Below are 21,302 nucleotides of genomic sequence, written 5' to 3'. Positions count from 1 at the left end.
ACTTGTAACTTACCTACAACATGCAGCATTTGGATGGTGAGTAAGCTATATTTGCTTGAAGAAATATTGCCTAAGTATTCCTCACTGTCTGAAAGGCTAAGATCCTTCAAAGTCAAAGAGAAGTCACTTTGTTTTTTTAGGTCTTTGTTCCATGAAAGTCAGGGTTCACTGATAGGTCTTTGTTCCATGAAAATCAGGGTTCACTGATAGTTGTTATCTTGTGAGGAGCTCAGAAAGTGAGCCAGGATGGAGGAGATCTCCTTTTCCACTCTGGACCAAGTGACTATGAAATCTTAGTTCAGGGGCACCTGGGTGGTTCAGTCGGTCAAGCGTCCGACTTTGGCTCAGGTCATGATCTCGCGGTTCGTGAGTTCAAGCCCCTCATCGGGCTCTGTGCTGACAGCTCAGAACCTGGAGCCTGTTTCAGATTCTGTGTCTCCCTCTCTCTCTCTGACCCTCCCCCGTTCATGCTCTGTCTCTCTATGTCTCAAAAATAAATAAACGTTAAAAAAAAATTTTTTTAATAAAAAAAAAGAAATCTTGGTTCAGTAAAAAAAAAAAAAAAAAATACTGTTCACAAGTTTACATGAGAGTGCAACATTTTCACCCTGCATTTTATGAAGGTCATCTAATAACAGGATAGAAAAGGAAACATCAATGAAAATACAATTTTCAAATGAATTTTCTAAGTTACACTTAGAAATGCTTTGAGAAATATCTTTGGAAATGCATTTCTTGGAAGAAAAGCTGTGCTACCATCATTTTAACACTTGCCAAGGTTAAGTTTAGACTTTTGAGGAGACCTAAACCTGGGCCAGCCAGCGAGGTTTCACTCCTTGTTTCCAACTCCTATAGCCCTATAGTGAGCACTCAAGAATGTTGCCACCAGCCTTTCAAACTCAATGTTCTTCTGTTGACACCTAAAATGCTGGTATTCCCCAGAACTCCCCTCTTGTCACCATCTACTCCCTAGTAGTCTCTGTTACTTGTGTGGTCTCAACCACTTCTTAATTGCTCTTTCTGCACAAAGTCCCTTTTCCTGCACATTAATAGTATATTTCCAGCTATGTGGAGGTAAGCCCCCACTGGACTGAGCTCTGTTAGAGCAGAGACTATGCTAGGTGTGCTCGGCTTGCCCCTCCAACCTAGCTGCATCTTGTCCTTCCTATTCTGCAGTTTGGTAGCTGACCTCTGTGGATTACCATGAATTCTCTCCCTAGGCTCTAGACTTACTTCACACTCCACCTGCAAGAGACTGATGCCAAAGTGAGCCATCTAAAATGCAAATCTGGGTCTCTTTGATGCCTCAAATCCTTCTTTGGCTCCACACTTCCTTCCTCCGGGACCCTGGTCAAGCTACTTAGCGAGACCAAGGCCTTTCATCTGATTTTTGCCTCCCTCTCCAGGCTTATCTCTTGCTACTTTAGCTTTACCCTCAACCACTTATACTTCTACAAATTCAGGCAATATTTACTCCTTTGTGCTTTTGTGGTTTTTAACCTGGAATGCCTATGTCCTCTGGAAATTCCTAATTTTCTTTTAAACTTCTGCCCTATGCAAACTCCTTAAGCATATATTCTCTAACAACACCATTTATATCCAATCATAGTAAACAGAATTAATTGCTCCCTTTGCTATGCTGTCTTCCTAGTTTAATTTTTACATGTTTTTACTAGATGCTGTGGATCCAGAAATGAGTAAGAGTCCACATTCTTTTTTTTTTTAATTTTTTTAAATTACATTTATTTATTTTTGAGAGAGTAAGACAAAGTGCTAGCAGGGAGGGGCAGAGAGAGGGGACACAGAATCTGAAGCAGGCTCCAGGCTCTGAGCAAGCATTCAGTACAGAGCCTGATGCGGGGCTCAAACCCACAAACCGTGAGATCATGACCTGAGCCGAAGTCAGATGCTTAACCGACTGAGCCACCCAGAAGCCCCCATTCTTAAGTTCACAGTCTGAGAGCAACAAACTTGGCAGATAAAAAAATCCTCAACAAGAGGAAATAGCACTGAGCTTAAGAAACTGTAGATGCTTCTGCATACTCAATTCTGAATAAATGTGAGAAAATACAATTTTCCATAGAAAGTATTTACAATTTAACATCAACATTTTCAACACTCTTCCATATTCCCATTACTGCCTGGAAAAGTGAATACTGGGTGTCCCTGCCTTCAATGCTGAAATTATGTAAAGTTGGTGAATCACTCATAATTCAGGGTCTTCTTGGCAAGCACTTGGAGAATACGAGACTCAGGAAAGAAGCCCATAAAGGAGAGCAGCTAACCTCTACCTTCTCCATATAATGGAGATTTACTAAAGAAATTTTGCTTTGCTTCTAAAATATAAAACATTTTCCCTTAGAATTGGATAAGAAATATCAAATTAATTTCTCTTTCTCTTAAATAGTAGGTTATTAGAGTAGATTATAGTAGATTTAGAGATTGGTCAAAATTTAGATTTTTTCAAATAAATAAGAGGAAAGAGTATCAAGAACTGTTCACGCTATGATAGTGCTGTTGATAAAGCTTAATAGGATAATACTATGTAAAGAGAATAAACAGAGGCAATACTAATTAATTTTTGTTTAGTGGAAAGAATGGCAAACATCACAGATTGTAACTTAATAGGCAAGTATCCTCTCATCTTTTGAAGTGCAATGCAGGTAGGAAATCCTATTTAGAGGACAAATAATAGAGAAATATAATATTCATGTGTATATTTGCTACTTTCCACTTTAAAAATGTTTCCTTCAACACAAACACCTAACAGGTAGAATTACTTCTGTCTTACCAATGTGGAGCTAGTGCTTAGAGCTAAAAATGGTTGCTTAAGATAACAAAGCCAGTATATATCAGACCTGGGACTGTTGTTTTGGTCCTCTAACTGGTGCAGATACATTTTCTTTCTTTTGTGCTCTCTTCTTTCCCTGTAAATCAATCCTAATTCCCTCCCAACCTGGGACATAGCACATGCACACAGAAAGCCCCATGGAGCCTACCTTTCATTGTCAATCCCCAGTCCATGTTTGTTTCGGCAATGAGTTTTCAGTAGCACATTCATAAGATAAATTTGATCCTGTAATATTTATCATACTATTTATATAAAAACCCAAAGACTCAGTTTTTTCCATATTGCTTTCAGAGGTGGGTGTATTGTCCATTTTCCATGTGATAAGTGGATGAAGATAAACACTTCACACACTGCATATTAAGAAGCTATCTCTGTTCCTCTTTTCATACTTTATCACAGGTGTGATGAAAGCTAGGAGGGAGAAAGAAGGGCATGTGAGGGACTGGCATTAGTTTCTTTTTAAGTCATCTGTGCAGAACACTTATTATTTTAATATCCATAAAATGAAGAGCTAAGCTTTATGAGAAACACTTGGCAGTTACAAAAGGAAAAACAAAACAAAAACTCTGTAGAAACTTAAGATACAGTCTGTTTATCTACAAGTGAAAGAAAAAAGCATGTGCAGATACTTAGCAACTAGCAATCTTCGTTCTCTAGCCAGAATTCTAGATAGAAATCTAATGACCTCAGTGAGCAACCAATATAAACTAGAGCTCATGCAGCACTATGCCCTCTTCAGGTAATAACCCAGAGCCTGTTTGATTCTTTGTTTACACATGATTCTTAGATTTCTGAGTCAAGATCTCAAGCAGATAAATGAGACAGAGGGAAAAGAAACAAGCGCTGGATAAAACAACCTGCTAGAAAATGCCCCTCCCCCCAATAAATAAATATAGTTAATATAGACAGGAGGAAAGCATACAATATTAAACTTAAAAAACAAAAATTAAGCCAGTAATTCAACATTTTAAAAGATAGCATATGGGCAGAAATTAAGATTGATACTATTAAATGCTAATAAGACTAACAGGTCAAAGTAATATATTAAAATTTTCTGATACTTTTTCTTTCAAATCATTTCCCACTATTAAATATAAGAATGCTCATCACAACACCTGTCATGTAAAACACTGGAATATCTACCAGTAGAGGAATGGATGTATCAGTTATAGCATGTCTATACTATGAGATACCATGCATTTAAAACATGAGGTAGATTTGTATTGACTTGCAAGGTAGTCCATATTCAATTAAGAAAGAGATATTTTAGAAAAACATGGAATGATATTATTTCTATGTTTTATAAAACCTTCCATGCATACTTACCTCCCACCTTTAGTACCGCTTTGTTTATGATGTTTCTAGATGCTGTTCCCACATAGCATATGTAAATTCCTTCATCCGGAAGGCTTAATCTTCTAAATGATAAGGAGGCATTTCCATTTCACTATGAAAGAGGGATGTCCTGTTTGTGTATCTGTGATCTTGCCTTTCCAGTCATGGTCTTTGTAGTATGAGTGCACATAGCTCTCTTGATTCTTCCAATGAACTACTACTTCAGGCGCACTCTTAAATAAGCAAGGGTGAATTACATCTTCACCAAGTCCTCCAATGGCAATTTGCTTCTCCTCAATATTATCAAGATTTGAGGAAGACAAAAGCAATATAACTAAAAATCAAGAGCAGTTATGAGGAGAATTAGCGATGGGTGCTTATCAAGGGCTGTATCAGAACCACCTAGAAGAATTATCCTAGGTCAGCAGCCTGCCAATTAAGACAATACCATCAAAAACCTTGCTAGTCTGATTACTAGAAACGAGTCACAAAGCTAGTGTTAGAGTTTCTGCAATTGTATATTATATATGCAAGAGTCCTGTTGACTTTTATTTCATGAACCCATTTACTTCTAATACCTACTACAATAACAACAAAACCATTTATTCAGCTAGCTAGAGTCAGCAGGCCCTAAACAAATAGAACAAACTTAACTTGGTTTCATTAGGAAATATATGGAGTGTGTAGAAGACAATGCTGGATTTGGAAATCTGTTAGGAGTATACAGACCTTAATCTCAAGCAAGGGAGCACATGGGCAGGAGGGGTCCAAAAGGGGAAATGAAGGGACTCATTAATTTTGGCTTTAGGGCACCTCTCAGGATCATATGTGTCAAATGAAATGTACCTAAGGAATAGCGTCCTAGATATAAATGTGGAAGTCCAATCATCCTGAGCTATATATTTATACATATAGTTTTTTACTATTAATTTCAGAAGTTGACTTTGAAAAGCAGATGGATTCAGAAAAACGAGCAAGGTTTTCGTAAAGAAAATATATTTAGCCATTCCATAATCCTTGAAGGTAGCATCCAGCTTCTTTGACTAATTCACAAAACATTGTAGGTAGATCGTGTACCCTATCTATGGATTTTAGGAAATTAGGGCTGTAAAGACAATGGAGTAAACTCCTTTGGACCTTGGCCAAGACTACCCAAGACAGGAGAACTGAGTGCTCATGTGGCCTTGTCACAGTCTTTTTCCTCTGCCTTCTCTGGGGCTCCTTCTACTCCACTATGTCCCACTTCTTTCTCTCCCTCAGATTTAGTTTATTTCTGTACAAAGAGCTAGAGGGATGTGGTGGTATTATGCTGAGAGAAAGACATGGAAAGATGGGAAAGAAAAGGAGTGGTTTATGTCAACCTCCCAAGTTGTTCTACTAAACACCTCTAATATTTCATTGGATAATTTAAAAATGCCCATGACAGGACCAAGAAAAGTGGATAATGCCTGCTGTTAAGTGCTAAGTACCAAGCTTACCCTTGAAAAAAAAAAAAAAATCAATCATCAGTCAATCAAACTTGCCTTTCTAGTGATTTTATATCTGGTAGCAGATAACAGAAAAAGCCTTAGAGTAGACAGGAGAAAATATCATTTTTAATCTTCATCCAGGATCTCCAGTCTGTTTCCTATTTCTCTTTAAGTGATCTTTTAGAAAGGTTCACAACGCTATGGCAACAGAGGAAACCATCACCTTGCATTGTGTGCTCACGTCCCTATCTAGTTGTACAAATAACTAACACTTGGTTACATTATAAAGGAACTCACCGTGAAATCCACTTAGAGGTGGTGCAAGGGTGAGGATGACAGATAGCACTGCCTGTGCCTTCATGTCGTGTGGAGGTCATACTAATTACACTATCGAAGACAAGCAAAATATGCATGTTAGGGATTTCAAATTCCAGCAGGAATAGGAAAAGAAAGTGTCTGACTATCGGAGATCAGTTAAATAAACTACGGTACATCCATACAAATTATTCTTCTGCAGCCATTAAAGATAATATTGTAATAGTTGGTTCAATGGTGTGGAAAGAAGTTCCTAATTTTATAGGAGAAAAATCAGATTACAATGTAACTTGTAAGTAGCATAATCCCTTTTTAAAAGCACACCCATTTCTGCACATAGGAGACAGACTTGTCACTAAATACACACTAGGATGTTAACTCTGCAGAGCAGATATCACATCTAAAGCAGTGCCTACCATAGAGTAGGCACTGAGAAATGGCCATTGAGTGAATAAAGATTTGGTATAGGGTCAACAGTGGTTCTCTGGATAACAGTTTTTGTTATGTTTAAAGCTTTCTACAATGGATATGCATTGCTTTTACAGTAAAAATACTAAAAACAAATTCAGTTAAGCATTAATGCCAATGATGTTAACTATGGTATTGTTTATAATCACATACAAAAACAGGGGTGCCTGTGTGGCTCAGTCGGTTAAGGGTCTGACTTTGGCTCAGGTCATGATCTCACTACTCATGAGTTCGAACCATGCAATCAGGCTCTGTGCTAACAGCTCAGAGCCTGGAGCCTGCTTCAGATTCTGTGCCTCCCTCTCTCTCTTTCAAAAATAAACATTAAAAAATTAAAAAAATAATAAAATAAAATATAATAACACATGAAAAAAAAACAAAATCTAGAAACATTCTTATAATAGTATAGATCATAAGGCAGTCATTAAAATCATGGTTTACAATGAATGTTTCAAAAAGCACAAAACACAAGAAAATATAGATGGCAAAGTGTATACATACAATATAATTCAAGTAAGTAAAATATAACTGATTTTCTCTGGTGATAGGATTATAGATCATTTTTACTCTCTAAAAAAATAGCTTGTTTAAAGAATAGCATATAATTAGTTTTAAAAAACCTCTAAAGGAAAATTTTAAAGAAATCATTTGGGAGTCATACTATTAAAAAAGCTGTGTCATAAATTTGTTGTAGGATATGAGCTTTAAGAATAATTAAAACTATTCTAGGGGAACCTGGGTGGCTCACTCAGTTAGGTGTCCGACTTCAGCCCAGGTCATGATGACCGCTGGTGAGTTGGACTCACCCCGCTTTGGACTCTGTGCTGAAAGCTCAAAGCCTGGAGCCTGCTTCAGATTCTGTGTCTCCCTCTCTCTGCCCCTCCCCTGCTTTCTCTCTCCCTCTCTCTGTCTCTCTCAAAAATAAGCAAACTTTGTTTTAAAAAAAGAATAATTAAAACTATTCTAAAAAATACAATTCAGGGGTACCTGGGTGGTAAAGTCGGTTGGGTGTCCAACTCTTGATCTCAGCTCAGGTCATGATCTTGCAGATTTGTGGGTTTGAGCCCTGCATGGGGCTGTATGCTGATGGCACAGAGCCTGCTTGGGATTCTGTCTCTCCTCTCTGCCCCTCCCCTGCTTGTGTGTGTTCTGTCAGTCTCTCTCTCAAAATAAATTAAAAAAATATAATTTGACTCCTTCATCACATCAAAATAAAACCTGATAGAATAATTTATAGTTTCATCTTTGCATTTTAAATTCTAGAATAAAATAATCATGTATACAGACTAAGATGTGGGCCTTTTTTTAACAGGACTATACAATTTTTATATAGATAGATCTAAATAAAAATTGGAAAAGCAACAAGAACATATTAAGATACAAATAAACAATATGTTTACTATATGACAAAGTTATCACTCCAATAGCTTAGAGCAATAGATAAGATGTTTGGCAAAGCAAAAACTTGTAAAATAGTATTAGTTATGAAAATAAGACCTTTAGGGCACCTGGGTGGGTCAGTCGGTTAAGCGTCTGATTCTTGATTCCCCAGCTCATGATCTCACAGTTCATGAGTTCAAGCCCTGCATGAAGCCCCAGGTGGGGCTCTGTGCTGACAGTGCAGAGCCTGCTTGGTATTCTCTCTCTCTCTCTGCCCCTCTCCTGCTGTCTATCTGTCTCTCTCAAAATAAGTAAACATTTAAAAAAAAAGAAAATAAGGCCTTTGTATATTTTTCCTGTAGATGTATTTGCATGTATAATGTATGAAAAGATGTAGCACAATGATTATTTCTGAATACTAAGATTACAAGTAATCACTAAACTCATTTTCTGCATGAGCATATGTAAATATGTAATATTTTTTACCTTTATAGGCTACTTAAAAAAAAAGAATTAAGAATTATTGCTTTCCAAGTAATAATTAACTCAAATCCACCTTGCTTAATGTAACTTTGGGACATCCTATGTCCACTCTCTTTGGATTCACTTTCTCATTCTTTCTAATGACTCCAATATTTGCTACCTTTTCTGGAAATTTCCAACATCCCTTTTTCCCATGTCTCTTTCAGCTGATGCTCTGGCTTCGTGAATTATAATTTATTATGGATATTCCCTCACCCCCTACATCAATTCAACCAACCCATTAAGAGCTGTGTCTTCTCTTTCTGTCCCCCCTTCTCCTCTTACACAAAGCCAAAGCCTTCACTTTTGCTCTGTATCTCATATTTTTTTACATTCAAGAAATTTGTCCCTACAATTATATCCCCTCCTTTACTGTATCATTAGGTTCTCTCTCTTCATTAGATCAATACCATGAGTATAAATACCCCAATAAGCTCTATCGTAAGAACATTAAAAAAGACCATTGTATTCTCCTCTGGCTCTTGCATAGACATAGCTACCTACCTATTTCTTAGTTCTTATTAACTTCTTGAAATAATTGTTTAAAGAGCCACCCTCATTTCCCCTTTACTGTCTCTCCTCAATCCACTCTGGCCTCTGTCTGTGTGACATGCCATAAACTGCCCCTACCAGTGTCTCCAAAGGCTTCCATGTTGCCAAAAACAGTGGATATAATTTGTCCTCATCTTATCCAATCTTAGAGCAGCATTCAACATAATTGGCAGTTACCTCCCTCCTGGAAGATTCTTTGCTTGTTTCCAGCCCAACTCTTTTTCCTGGTTCTTCCTTCCTCACTGCTCCTCCTCCTCTGCTTTCCCAACTTATGTGAAAATATGGAAAGTTCTCAAGTCTTATACTTTCTCTACACTCTCTCCCTAGGTGAGTTCTTCTATTCCATGGCTCTGAATGTCATCTGTATGTGAAGGATTTTCAAACGCATCTACTGAATCAAGGTCATATATTCAGCTGCCCATTTGACAGATGCCTTATAGGCAGCACAGAATCAACATGAGCCCTTGACTTTTGCCTCATTCCCTTTACCATTGCTCCCTGCCTCAGCCCAAACAAGACAACAAAATTACCCAAAAGTGCTGCCAGTCTTGTTTTTTTGTTTGTTTTTTGGTTTTTGTTGTTGTTGTTGTTTTTGCTATTGGATTCGATAAATCTCCATTATCTGTGCACTTACCCAACTCTGCTATTACTGTCTCTTCCAAAGTCACTATCCTCTCTTACCTGGATATCTAAAATATCTGCCTGGTTACTCCTTACAATCCACTGTCAATTCAGCAGCCAAGAGTCATATTTTTAAAATATAAATCATTCTATGATATCCTCCTAATTAAATCTCTCCAGTGGCTTCCCGCCATACTTGGACCCAAATTTTTAACCCTAGCCCACCAAGCCTTGTGTACTCTGGCTCCTAGCCCTGCCTGCCCCTCCAGCCTCTTCCATAAGAGCCCACAACACACATTCTCAAAACCCTGTGAACACTAATCCTCCACTTCAAGGGTCAGCATGAGCTGAGAATTAGGCTCTTGAAAATTATTAAATTCATGCTTTTTGCATAAAATGACAATGACAGTAACCCATTTATCATTAAGATAAAGTACTATGAATAAAAAAAGAAAACATACTCAACCCCTTCTACACAAATGCTTGATTTAGCTCTGTTGAAATAATTTCAGCATTCAGCTAAGTGAGAGAGTTAATGAGTATCTGGCCCTATTTTTATGCCCAAGTTTTATTTTTAGACATTTATTTCCTTCCCCAAAAGCAGCAGAAATCTTCCACCTTGGATTAAACTGAAGTCACCCAAGTTGCAATCAGCATCCTTACAAAAGGGCTCAAATGTTAGAAGCATCTTGTTCTGGTACGTTTTGGCTGGATTCCAGATGTGGGGGAGAATGGCAAAAAGAGGCAGCCTCTGTAATGGAACATGGCAAAAAGAAATCCAGATGCTAAGACTAATCAGACAGAAGAGAAAATTGAAGCCATTCTACAAGCATAAAACAAAGAGAACAGAACGACTACCCCTGCACCCATCTTGACAGCTACAGACCACACTGACTGCAGCCATCAGCACTAACTGTGACAACAATGACAAACTTCACTTGTGTTCAGGCCAGACTCTCTAGCCTGCACATCAGTAACACTCAAGACCAGTCCTGGCCTCATAACTGCTGGCCTAAATAGGACCTGAGCCACATCGCAAGCCAATGCTTTTTTTTTTTTTTTTTTTTTTAAAAAACAGGAATGTTTTACATCCCTTGCATTGTGCCAGTTCCCTTCATGAATTCCTTCAGGAAAAGCCACTTCCAGGGTGCTACAGACTCCTCAGCATTGGTTTTAAATTCAATGCCTCTTCAAAGTGCTCTTGGCTCTGAGCCAATTCATGAAAGTCATAACAAAAGGAAACTCTTTGTAGCATCCTAGGGATTTCTCCTTAGCATCCACTTAGATTTTAATAGGATTGACTTTGTTAAGATGGAACCAAGAACAAAAGAACAATTTTAGTATTACCCACTCTTTACTCAAAAAAACCTCCCCTGATGTTGTACAATGAAAATCCACCCCTTGAGGATACATTGGGTTGAAACTTTGAATCTCTAGGGGTGCTTGGTTTCAGGCTCTGTTTAGGTTTCTGTTTTGTTGTTTTTGTGGATGGAGGAGTAGGTCTCTATAACTGGGTTAAGGTGCACACTAGTACATTTTGGGGGGAGGTGTGGAGGGGCAGTGGCAGGCCAGGAAGACTGAAGGAAAAGGGAGGTGAAACTAGGAAGAAGGGAAGGTAGATAGGGGGTGACAGTTGTCTTGCTTGTCTTGTCTTGCTGACCACAGCTTGAGAACAGAAAACAGAGCCACTTGCTCAGTCACAAGGGACAATCTCCAGGCATCCTCTACAGAATCACAGCACCTCAGGACAATCCATCAGAGAAGAAGAAGAAAAGGAACTCACTTATGGGTTTTCCCATGAGGTTTTCACTCCCATGTTCCTTCTGGTTGTGCACCTGGTCCCTCAGGACAGCCACTAAGGAAGCCAGACATCATACCTCACTGAGTCTGGGAACACAGGGCAGGGGAAACCGCAGCTTCTGTGAGTTTCCCCTGGAGACTCACGTCTGGACTGTGGTTGTTGAAACTCACACTGTGGTGGGTACAGTGGTTGGCATACAGAAGTTAGCCTTCCCCCGGGAAGGCAGATACAGCTGCTGACATTTAGAAATGGGGCAGTGATGTTAGAGCGGGGGCTCTCTTTGTGCAACGAGTGGACAGCCCAGAAAATAGGTAAAGCCAAGAAAACCTAGGAAGGCTCATAATTCGGGTCCAATAAAAGTTGCTATTTGGGGGCACCTGGGTGGCTCAGTCTGTCGGGCATCTGACTTCGGCTCAGGTCATGATCTCACTGTTCGTGAGTTAGAGCCCTGCGTCCAGCTCTGTGCTGACAGCTCGGAGCCTGGAGTCCACTTCAGATTCTGTGTCTCCCTCTGCTCCTCCCTCACTCACGCTCTCTGTGTCTCCCTCTCTCAAAAATAAATAAACATTAAAAAAAATTTTTTAAGTCACTATTTTAGAAATGCCACACATTTAATATCGGATATTTTGCATATTAGCAGACCATTAATCTCCTGCCCAGATCCCCTATGATCACTTCAACTAGTTCAGGTTTCATGCACACATTGCTCAGCTACTGCCACCTTCTTCAGAGGATTGCCCTCAGGTGATGAAATCTGTGGTTCTGGGAGTTACATTCTTTCCCTTACTCCCTGCCCCAGTGGTGGCTTCAAGGCAAGAAACATTCTGTGGTCCAGAGCCTCCCAGCAAATGAGGCTGAGCCTTCACATGAAGCCACATCCCTGCTCAGCTCCTTTTCCTGCCCCATCCTGCTCCCACACTTCTTCACACTTTCCTCCTGGAAACACTCCACAAATCCCCATCTTTGGCAGGGTTGGTTCCCTGGAAGCAGAGCCCGAGACAAAGAACGTGAATGGGAGGGGCAGTACTACGCCTCCAAGGGCCATTCTCCACTTCAGACTCCTATCACAAAGTGCTTCCTCCTGCCAAAAGGGTTGATTATATAATCCTCCTCAATAGTGCTCTATATAAGAAAGAATATAGCTGGACAGAGTGTTGTTTTTTGTTGTTGTTGTTTTGTTTTCTTTTTCTTTTAAAGCAAGAATGCTGCAAAGCCATGCAATAGACAAAAGAAAATGCCAGGGTTGAAAAGACAGACAGGCGGACATTTTGTTGAGCACATAAAGGTAGTAAACAGTTGAATGAGACTGCATTAAGTGAAGTGAGTTTTGAACATATGCAGATGTAAGGCCAAGGACTGCTTGAAAACAGTCAGCTCTCCCTCTATAAAACACACAGATAGATGGCCGTGGCATGCCAAATGCCCCAGAGAAGCCAGTCTGCTGTTTCTGTACACTTCTCCTTCTGCCAGTTCAGTGCATTATCATCACTAAATAATTTAAATGTTAATTGATTAAATGCAAGGACAAGACAAACCCAGGGTTTCTCCACGAGCTAAACTGAAGAAGATGAACGCTCTGCGAAAAGGCTAAATAAAAGCAAGTCACAAAATAGGAGAGAAGAAAATTCTGCTATCAGATTAGGTGCTGGAGACACAATAGTCAAACTGTAAAGATCCAGAAGGAGCTGAACTCTTCTGTAACAATCTGAGTACAAAGTTCTTTGGCCATTTTCAAGAAATGATAATTGGAAATACTAGATGGTGCCCTACTAAGTTTGTGGAAGAAAGGTAACACAGAAAATCACACAGTGCTCCACACGCAGAACAAGGTCTTGACCCCCTCCGCTCAAAACAAAACAAAACTAGAAAGTAGATGGACACCTGTTATTTCAATTTTTAAAACATTTAAAATATATCATTTGGATACCGAACTTTTTTTTTTTTTTTGGTTTTGTTTATTTGTTTGTTTTTTTAACTAGACCAACTATGGGGCCTGATTGTGTCAGATGTAAGGATTTTAAGGAAAGTAATGACATGACTGTGGTGTCCAATCCCCACAGACAATGTGAGACAAAGTATCTGTAACACAGAGGCAGCAGTAGTACCTAGGAGGGTTGGGGTGGGGGTGGGGTGGGTCAAAGGATCCCTCCTTCCTAAGGTTGGTTTAGGTTTATCACCCAAGTCTGGTATCATAATTCCATCCTACAGTGGTCACGGTTGCTATATTTAAATGTCTATTGTATGGTAAGTGACATACTCAATATTCATCATTCTCAGTATGAGATTAGCCATTTTGACTCAATCCCCATGTTTTCCTTTCAAATCCAGAAGTAAAGAAACTTTCTTGTCCCTACATATCAAGGTACTGGGGTTGAGTGACCTGTAACGGAATATTAGAATCAAGGGTTTGGTGTAAAAACAATTAGGCAAAACAATCCTTACAAGATTTATTCCTAGCTGTGTAGATTGCTTAGGGCTTTTATCAAGTGATGCTTTATAAAGGACTGCCTATGTCCTTTATACAGGACCCGAATTACCGGCTATCAGTCCTTAGAATTTAAAGATGTAGCTAACTCAACTAGCTGGTGCACAAGACAGGGAGGACCAGGGCCTAGGTCTACATACACAGTTTAGTGGGTCATTCGCAAAGTACAGTGGTTGTGAAATTGGCTTTTTATCGGTGAGTTTTCTGTATAGTTCAGAGTTCATTCTGCCAAATAAACCCTTGTTCGTAAAACTCCGTTGCTCCAGCCCTATGTTCTACTCCCAATCCATTCCTAGTGTCTGACAATGTTAAAGCTCTGAGAAACAAGAGAAAATGAAATACCTCAAATTTATCCCGACCTCCTAGGAAACAGGATTAGATCATTCTTTGTACTGTTCCCCCCACTCTGTTGTCCACCAAGCTTAACTGTCTTTTCTGCCATGGAAAACCTACAATTTGAGCATCTCCTATGTGTCACAGGCTATTCAGGGATGAGTCAGACAGTCCCTAATGTCACAAAGCTCAATCTGGTGCCAAAGATAGATGGATTATATAAACAAGTAAATCATAATACAGAGATACAGGCAGCAATAAGAACTCTCTGAGGTGCTACAGAAGGACAGAAGAAAGTTCTTGAGCTTAGTGAGGGCAGGGTGTTAAGGAAAGCTTCCCAAAGCATTAAGTTTTGAAGGGCAAGAAGACGCTGTCCTGTGAGAAGGAGTAGAGGGAAGTGAGGAGGGAAGATATTTTCTAGGCAGACAATAGAACAAAGATACAGCCACAAGAGAACACAATAACAAAGCAGGCCGTGTGGAAGGAAAAATGCTGGAAAGGTGTGTGCAAAGGCCAGATCATAACCACTCTTGTAAGCCACAGTAAGGAAATAGAAACCTAATGATGAAGTCAGATTTGTCTTTCAGAAAGATCCCACCAGTGGAATTGTAGCAGATAAATAAAAGGAGCCAGCCTGTAAGCATCAATGAAGTAAATGTGGCAAGAAACCATTTAAAAGCAAACTAAATAGTGTGAAATAGAGAAAATGTGAAAGGGACACCGTGACAGACACTGGCACCATTTCCCTTTTTCTTTGCTAGCAGAACTCTTTCTCTGGCCAGCCCTGGGCAAGACGTGACCACCTCTAGCTAACAGAACACAGAAGGTCCAGAAAGGGTAAATGAGATGGCCACACTGGCTCAGTGCAGGAGGGGGAGTCCTCCACATTTGGGGAAGGAGAAGCTGGGGTAGTGACCACTGCAAAGAGCTGGAACCCAATCAGAACCTCCCAACTTTCCTGGAAATGGAGAGCCCAGCAACTAACCATGTTTCCACACCTCTTGAGTCTGGAAACCCAATTATAATGCCTGTACATCTGCCTTTCCCTCCTTCTAACTCTGAGCCTAATGGAAATAGGAAAGTGTGGCCAAGCCCCTTGTACTTCTCTGTCTCTAAAAGGAACTATTGAAATCCAACTGCAGAAAAAAAATTTTTTTTCCACACTGTTTTGGACAATGGACCATAAACAGGAGTCTATTGGGAGGACTTCTGTGGCAACTTTTGTGTCTGTGTAAGAGGGATAGTTACAAGAACAGAATTTCAGGGCAACCCCTTCCTTCTACTTTCTGAGCACTGATTTCATGCTGCATCTGCAGAAGCCACCTCCCAGACATGAAGAAACAAATGAGATTAAAAAGTCAACATAACAAGGATCACAGAGATGACAGAAAGACAGAAAAAAAAAAATAGAGTTTGTAATGACACGGTTGAGTCCAGCCTGTTCTGGATCCTGTACCTTTAGACTTCCTGCTAATTAAGTAATATATTTAAACTGCTGTGACTTGGGCCTTCACGTGTTTCCAAATGTCCCAAGGTGACACAAAATAAAAATATCTTCTTTCCCCTGATGAAGAGCTACTAACACAGGAAGTAGGTGCCATTTTTGTCTACATAAATAAATCAATGAAAAAAAAATAGCCTCTCTTCCTACTACAACAAAATATTGACAGAAGTGGTGTCCTATTTTAACAGGGTCGAGTTAGAGAGATTCATTTGCTTGCTAATGGTGGCAAAACCACTTTTAATCTTGAAGCTAAAGCAAGCATCAGTGATGAGCTATTAGACGTTTGTAGGAAGTTTAGTGTGCTTTAAGTTTTCTGTAGGAAGAAGTTTCTAACAGCAGAACCATATTAACCTTAAAAGTCCTTTCTTTTTAGGGTCAACATTAAATGGAAAATACTGATGCTCAGCTGAAGTAGTAGCTTGCACATATGGGGGTTTTCTATTATACACCTAGAAAAGGGTTTGGCTAGCTTTTACTCTCCAGGGTCCCTGTTTGTCCTTATTTCTTTCAAAGAAAAAAAAAGAGTAAACACTTGTTTTCAAAAGGCCTTTGAAAATACGGCTATCAAGTAGTAAAGTAATGTCATAGTATATAACTAGGATTTGCATATTGGTAGAATGAATGAATTTGACAAGTCATAATGCAATGATGTATACTTCAACATCATAAACTTAATGTTGAATTTATAAAGTTAAGACTAGAGAAGAGACAATATAAAAGTTTTAAGTTGGTCTGTAGACCTTTAAAGAGCAGAGTAAATGAGTGGCTCATTCATACACAGGGGTATAATGGGCCACTCACAGATCAAGCTGCCCAGATGCACCTGGCAAGGCAGCCTCTGCTCAGTTCTACTTGTTTCTATAGCTAGAGGTTCTCCTGGGGGTTTTCTAGGCTCAATAAAAACACTGAAACATTCCAGGAGGGAGAAAGGGAAAGTGTGAGAGGGAGGGGAGGGGACAGGAGACAGACAGACACTAACCAGTGCTGATAGGAGGCATCTTTGTTCATGATCTCATCTAAGGCAGTGAGATTCAGGCCCAGCACAATTTACTGTGCAATGTAGACTGCTTCTCCTTGCATTAGCTGATCTTCGGAGAGTAAGGATGAGAAGCCGCTACCTTCTTTGAGAAATATGCATTCTCTCATCTGCTCTCCCCTCTATCAACCTATCTTCTGGTAATTCCTTCCTGTCTCAATTCTGTCCCCTCTTATCTTTCTCTAGACCTTAACCCTTCTCCTGACCCAGCCCAGCTCTGCTTCTTTCCTTCCCCATGCCTACAAACTGAACAGCATTCCTTGACCCTGTTGTTACCGCTACTTGTGACCCTAATTCCCAACACATTTACCTCATGATCTGTATCTGGGACGGTATCTACTGCTATTCCTTCTCACTGCATACTGACTTTAAAAGTCCTGTGAGGTACATGGGTAGCTCAGTTGGTTAAGTGTACAACATCAGTTCAGGTCATGAGCTCACTGCTCATGAGTTTGAGCCCGGCATCAGGTTCTGTGCTGACAGCAAGCCTGGAACCTGCTTCATATTCTGTCTCCATCTCTCTGCCCCTCCTCTGCTTGTGCTCTCTCTCTGTCTCTCTCTCACACACAAATATAAAATAAAGTACTTAAAAAAACTTAATAAAAAATAAAAATCCTGCAAACCAGATTCCCCTTACCAATACTGAAATCATTTTTGAAAAGCCCCCGTGACACAAGTGACAAACCCAAAGACATTCTTAAACCACATGGGGACATTCAGCTACTCCTCTCTTGCCATAAAATAGGATGTTGTCTACATTTGTGGGGATCTTGGGTGAGGAGAATTGGCAAGTCAGAAGAGAAGATTATGTAAATAAATAAAGATGGATAAAAGAACCCTTACGACCAAAGTTTACTAGGAGGCCCTATCTGCTAAGACAAAATAAACTATAGTTTTCTCTCTTCTGCATTTGTTACTTCTTTTGGTAATATTAGCAGCTAACATCACAGTGCTAGTAAGCATATAGTAATGTTATACACATTGTAAATCTAAACACAATCATATGAGGTATTGTAATTTCCATCTTAAGATGAAGACACTGAGGTTTAGAGAGGTTAAATAACTTGTTCAACATCAGTTAGTGAATGGCAAAGCCAGGACTTTAAACTACATCAGGCTCATGACTTTGAGGCCTTCCATTAAGCACTACTCTGCTATGAAACTTTACAAGTGACATCAGTGATTCACGACCCCTAGGTTATTCCCCAGAGAATGAGCTATCAAGGAGCAAATGGTTCCCTCCAGTGTACTTTAGCCTTTTTGAATCTGGACCATTTCAGTTTTGGCCCTGATTGCAGGAAGTTGTTTTCTCTTAGCAAGTGGTCAACAGTGATTGTAAAACCATGTGTAGTTTAGGAAAGAAGTTAGTGTAGTAATTCCAAGTGCCCTCTCTGCTTCCACTTGCTCAGCTCTCCAAATAGGATTAACTGTGCATTCTGTTAATGATTAGTAGTAGCTTCTTTCCTAGTACCCCACGTTGGATGATAAATTATATACCATTGCTGTCTTAGTCTTTATTAAACGTTACATATCAACACGTAATCAATCTCCGCAAAATCAAGAACTTCTGCGAAATGTGTAGGGAATACTTCTGTCTGCCCAGCTATACCCTGCCTTCGGAGGAACGCTTCTTCAGCACTTCATTTTGTTCTGGAGGGGAGCGGCGCTGCTAACCTGTGTTGGCCACAATGTCCTACTCTACCATTCCAACCAAGGATAGGCTAATAATGCAGGCATGGCAAATCCTGGCGACCCATCCAAAGAGGGGACAAGGGATCCAAGAAAGGTCAAAGCACTTCTGAAATTTAAATGAGAAGATCTTTTTCCACTAATGCTTCCATACTGGGAGAATGTGGAACTACTGACAGCAATAAACTCCTGCCACATGAAAAGAACCGTTTGACAGAAAGAAATCAATCAATGTGGGGGGATGGGGTGTGGACTGGGAGGGTGGGGGTGGCGGGTGCATAGAGAGGCTGAGGGTGAGAGTATAATAACAAGCAGGTGAGTACACCAGAGCAGAGAGAAGTGCTAGCCAATAAGCATGTCCTCATGGCCTTGGTTCTCACACTTTTTAATTCAAGTCTAGAGACTACCCCAGTATCTTTCCATTTCATGTGTGCTAACCAAATCTCTTTTTTTGCCTGAGTTAATCTGAATCTGGTTTCTATAACTTGCATATAAAAGTGTCCTGACACCTAATCTCCCCAAAATTTACCTTCAATAATATTCAAAGATATGAAAAAAATGTTAAATAAGGTTTCATTTCTAACCTAGCAGAATGACAAAGATTAGATAGAGAGACAAATATCTACACAACACACACACACACACACACACACACACACATATACATTTAATATTCAGTCCTGGAAAAGATGCTTAGAGACATACCATTGGCGATGGTACACACTGATATACAACTTAACTTTCTGGAAAGCAATTTGGCAATATTTATCAAATGCCTTTAAAACTGCAAGACCTTCTGTAGTGACAAGCAACAGATTTAAGACTTAAGCAAGAAGGAAATGTAATAGAAGGACATTGGGGAACTCCAGAACTGAAGGACGAATCTCCAAGCTTCAAAAGACCAAAGGCCCAGACAATGCTGGGAAAGTTGACAGCAGGAAGCCTGGGTTCGGTTCTTGGGTTCTTGGGTTCTGTTACACAGTGACTCAGTTCCAATCAACTTCCACCTAACTATATGATAGTTCTACTTTCCAAACTGCAGAGACCAAGAATTGGTTACATACTTCTACTCTTGGAAAAGCCAGCTATGGTAGGGAGAGAGAGCAACAGAATATAAGATGTACAGTCAGCTCATTGGTATATTTCTATACATGTACCTTTGGCTGCCCAACACACATACACATCTCCATACAGCCAAAGCTGCCTTCACGTACCAACACCCAAATACTCTCTGAATAATGGCAAGCTTACTTACCTCCTTCTCTGTGGGAAGCAGTCCAAGTTACACAAGCTGCTGCATCCAGGAGTAATAATAGATTTCACAAGGACACTGCTCAACAAGATCAGCATTTCTCAAACCATCTATAGTAAAGGAACAGTAAATTTTTGTTTCTAATCTGTCATGGACAAATTCACTGGGAAAATGCAATAAAGATGAATTGCTAGATAAATGAAATTAAACATAAAATGAAGCACTTGATTTTTTTTATTATTATATACAGTAGGCACAGAAACCTTGAGAGCAATGTAACAGAGTAATTTTAAAAACTCTATTTCTATACTTCTTGCATCATGAACCAATAATAAACAGTTCAAACACTGGCACCAGCCTGCAGTTCCCCACTTTGAGGAGTTCTACTTTGGATAATATTTATTCCCCCTCAAATTCTGCTTCAGTCTATAGTCCAAAAGGAATACTTAACCATCAACAACACACTTTACACACAATATGGATAGAAGATGCTTTTTTCTAAGTCATGTCACAACAATCAAGGAAACAGGCCATATTCTTTCTATCTGCCACTTCTCCTGAAGCCAGAGCTGGTATTTATGCCCATTCTGTGATCTCCTTGCCTTCTGCTAGTCCCTTAGCTATGTCCCTGATGGGTAGGTAGCTTGAACCTTGATTCCTGAATGGCTTCCATTCTTAGTGGTCTTACCTACATAGGGACAACGGTCTCCCACTAACCTTGTCCACCAAGAACATAAAAGAAAGGAGGAATATGATAGGAACTTAGTGGATCCCTAACTGCACAGCAATAATCATAGTATTCTTACTAGGCATGGTTAGTTACCTAGTTATATAGTATCCCACTTTTCTGCCATTTTCCCCTGGCATGAAGAACCCAATGACCAGTCTTAGTTTCTAATTCAGAAGTACCACTGCATCGAGCCCTCAAGTACAAAGATGAAGGACACTAAAAGCCACAGTGAGTAAAAACTGAGAGTAGCTTTGTTATAATTATTAGACACCTCACTCTCTCCTCAGTCCATGGTTCCTAGATCACATCTTCTAACTATGGGGAGATAATTCCTTATTTATTTTTTTTAATTTAATTAATTTATTTATTTCGAGAGAGGCAGAGAGAGCACAAGTGGGGTAAGAGCAGAGAGAGAGGGGAACAGAGGATCCAAAGCAGGCTCTGTGCTGACAGCGGAGAGCCCGATGCAGGGCTCAAACTCACAAACTATGAGATCATGACCTGAGCTGAAACCAAGAGTCAGAAGCTTAACCAACAGAACCACCCAGGCACCCCAATAGTTCCTTATTTAGAACATTGGTTTGGAGCCTAAACAATCTTCTGTGAAGTAGCTATATCATCAGGTAGAAGATGCCCTGGAAGATTTCAGTGTTAAGTTTTTAGAGACCATTCTACCATATTAGAAGGATTGCAGCTTCATTGATAGAAAAAAATAAAGTAATGAATTACATTTGAATTAGTCCATGGCTTTCTTTGTTTTGTTTTGTTTTTTATAATTTTTTAAAAATGTTTTTATTTATTTTTGAGAGATAGAGAGACAGAGCCTGAGCTGGGGAAGGACAGAGAGATTAGGAGACACAGAATCTGAAGCAGGTTCCAGGATCTGAGCTGTCAGCACAGAGCCAGTCGCAGGGCTCGAACTCATTCGAACTCGTGAACCGCAAGATCATGACCTTGGC

At 39.7% G+C, this 21,302-nt stretch overlaps 1 protein-coding gene across 1 annotated transcript in view; it reads right to left on the bottom strand.

Annotated features, from left to right (window-relative positions):
- Positions 1-8: 8 nt before the first annotated feature.
- The window catches only part of HHLA2 (HERV-H LTR-associating 2), a 48,328-nt gene continuing 27,034 nt past the window's right edge, over positions 9-21,302 (bottom strand). The window contains 6 exon segments of the mRNA XM_053220805.1: positions 9-3,262; positions 4,178-4,297; positions 4,300-4,348; positions 4,351-4,520; positions 5,953-6,042; positions 19,617-19,723. Coding sequence (XP_053076780.1) covers positions 3,009-3,262; positions 4,178-4,297; positions 4,300-4,348; positions 4,351-4,520; positions 5,953-6,016 — 657 coding nt within the window. The 5' untranslated portion in view covers positions 6,017-6,042; positions 19,617-19,723 and the 3' untranslated portion in view covers positions 9-3,008.

Source organism: Acinonyx jubatus, chromosome C2 (genome assembly GCF_027475565.1).
Source record: "Acinonyx jubatus isolate Ajub_Pintada_27869175 chromosome C2, VMU_Ajub_asm_v1.0, whole genome shotgun sequence".
Taxonomy (NCBI): Eukaryota; Metazoa; Chordata; class Mammalia; order Carnivora; family Felidae; genus Acinonyx; species Acinonyx jubatus.
This window is presented reverse-complemented; position numbering and strand designations above follow the sequence as displayed.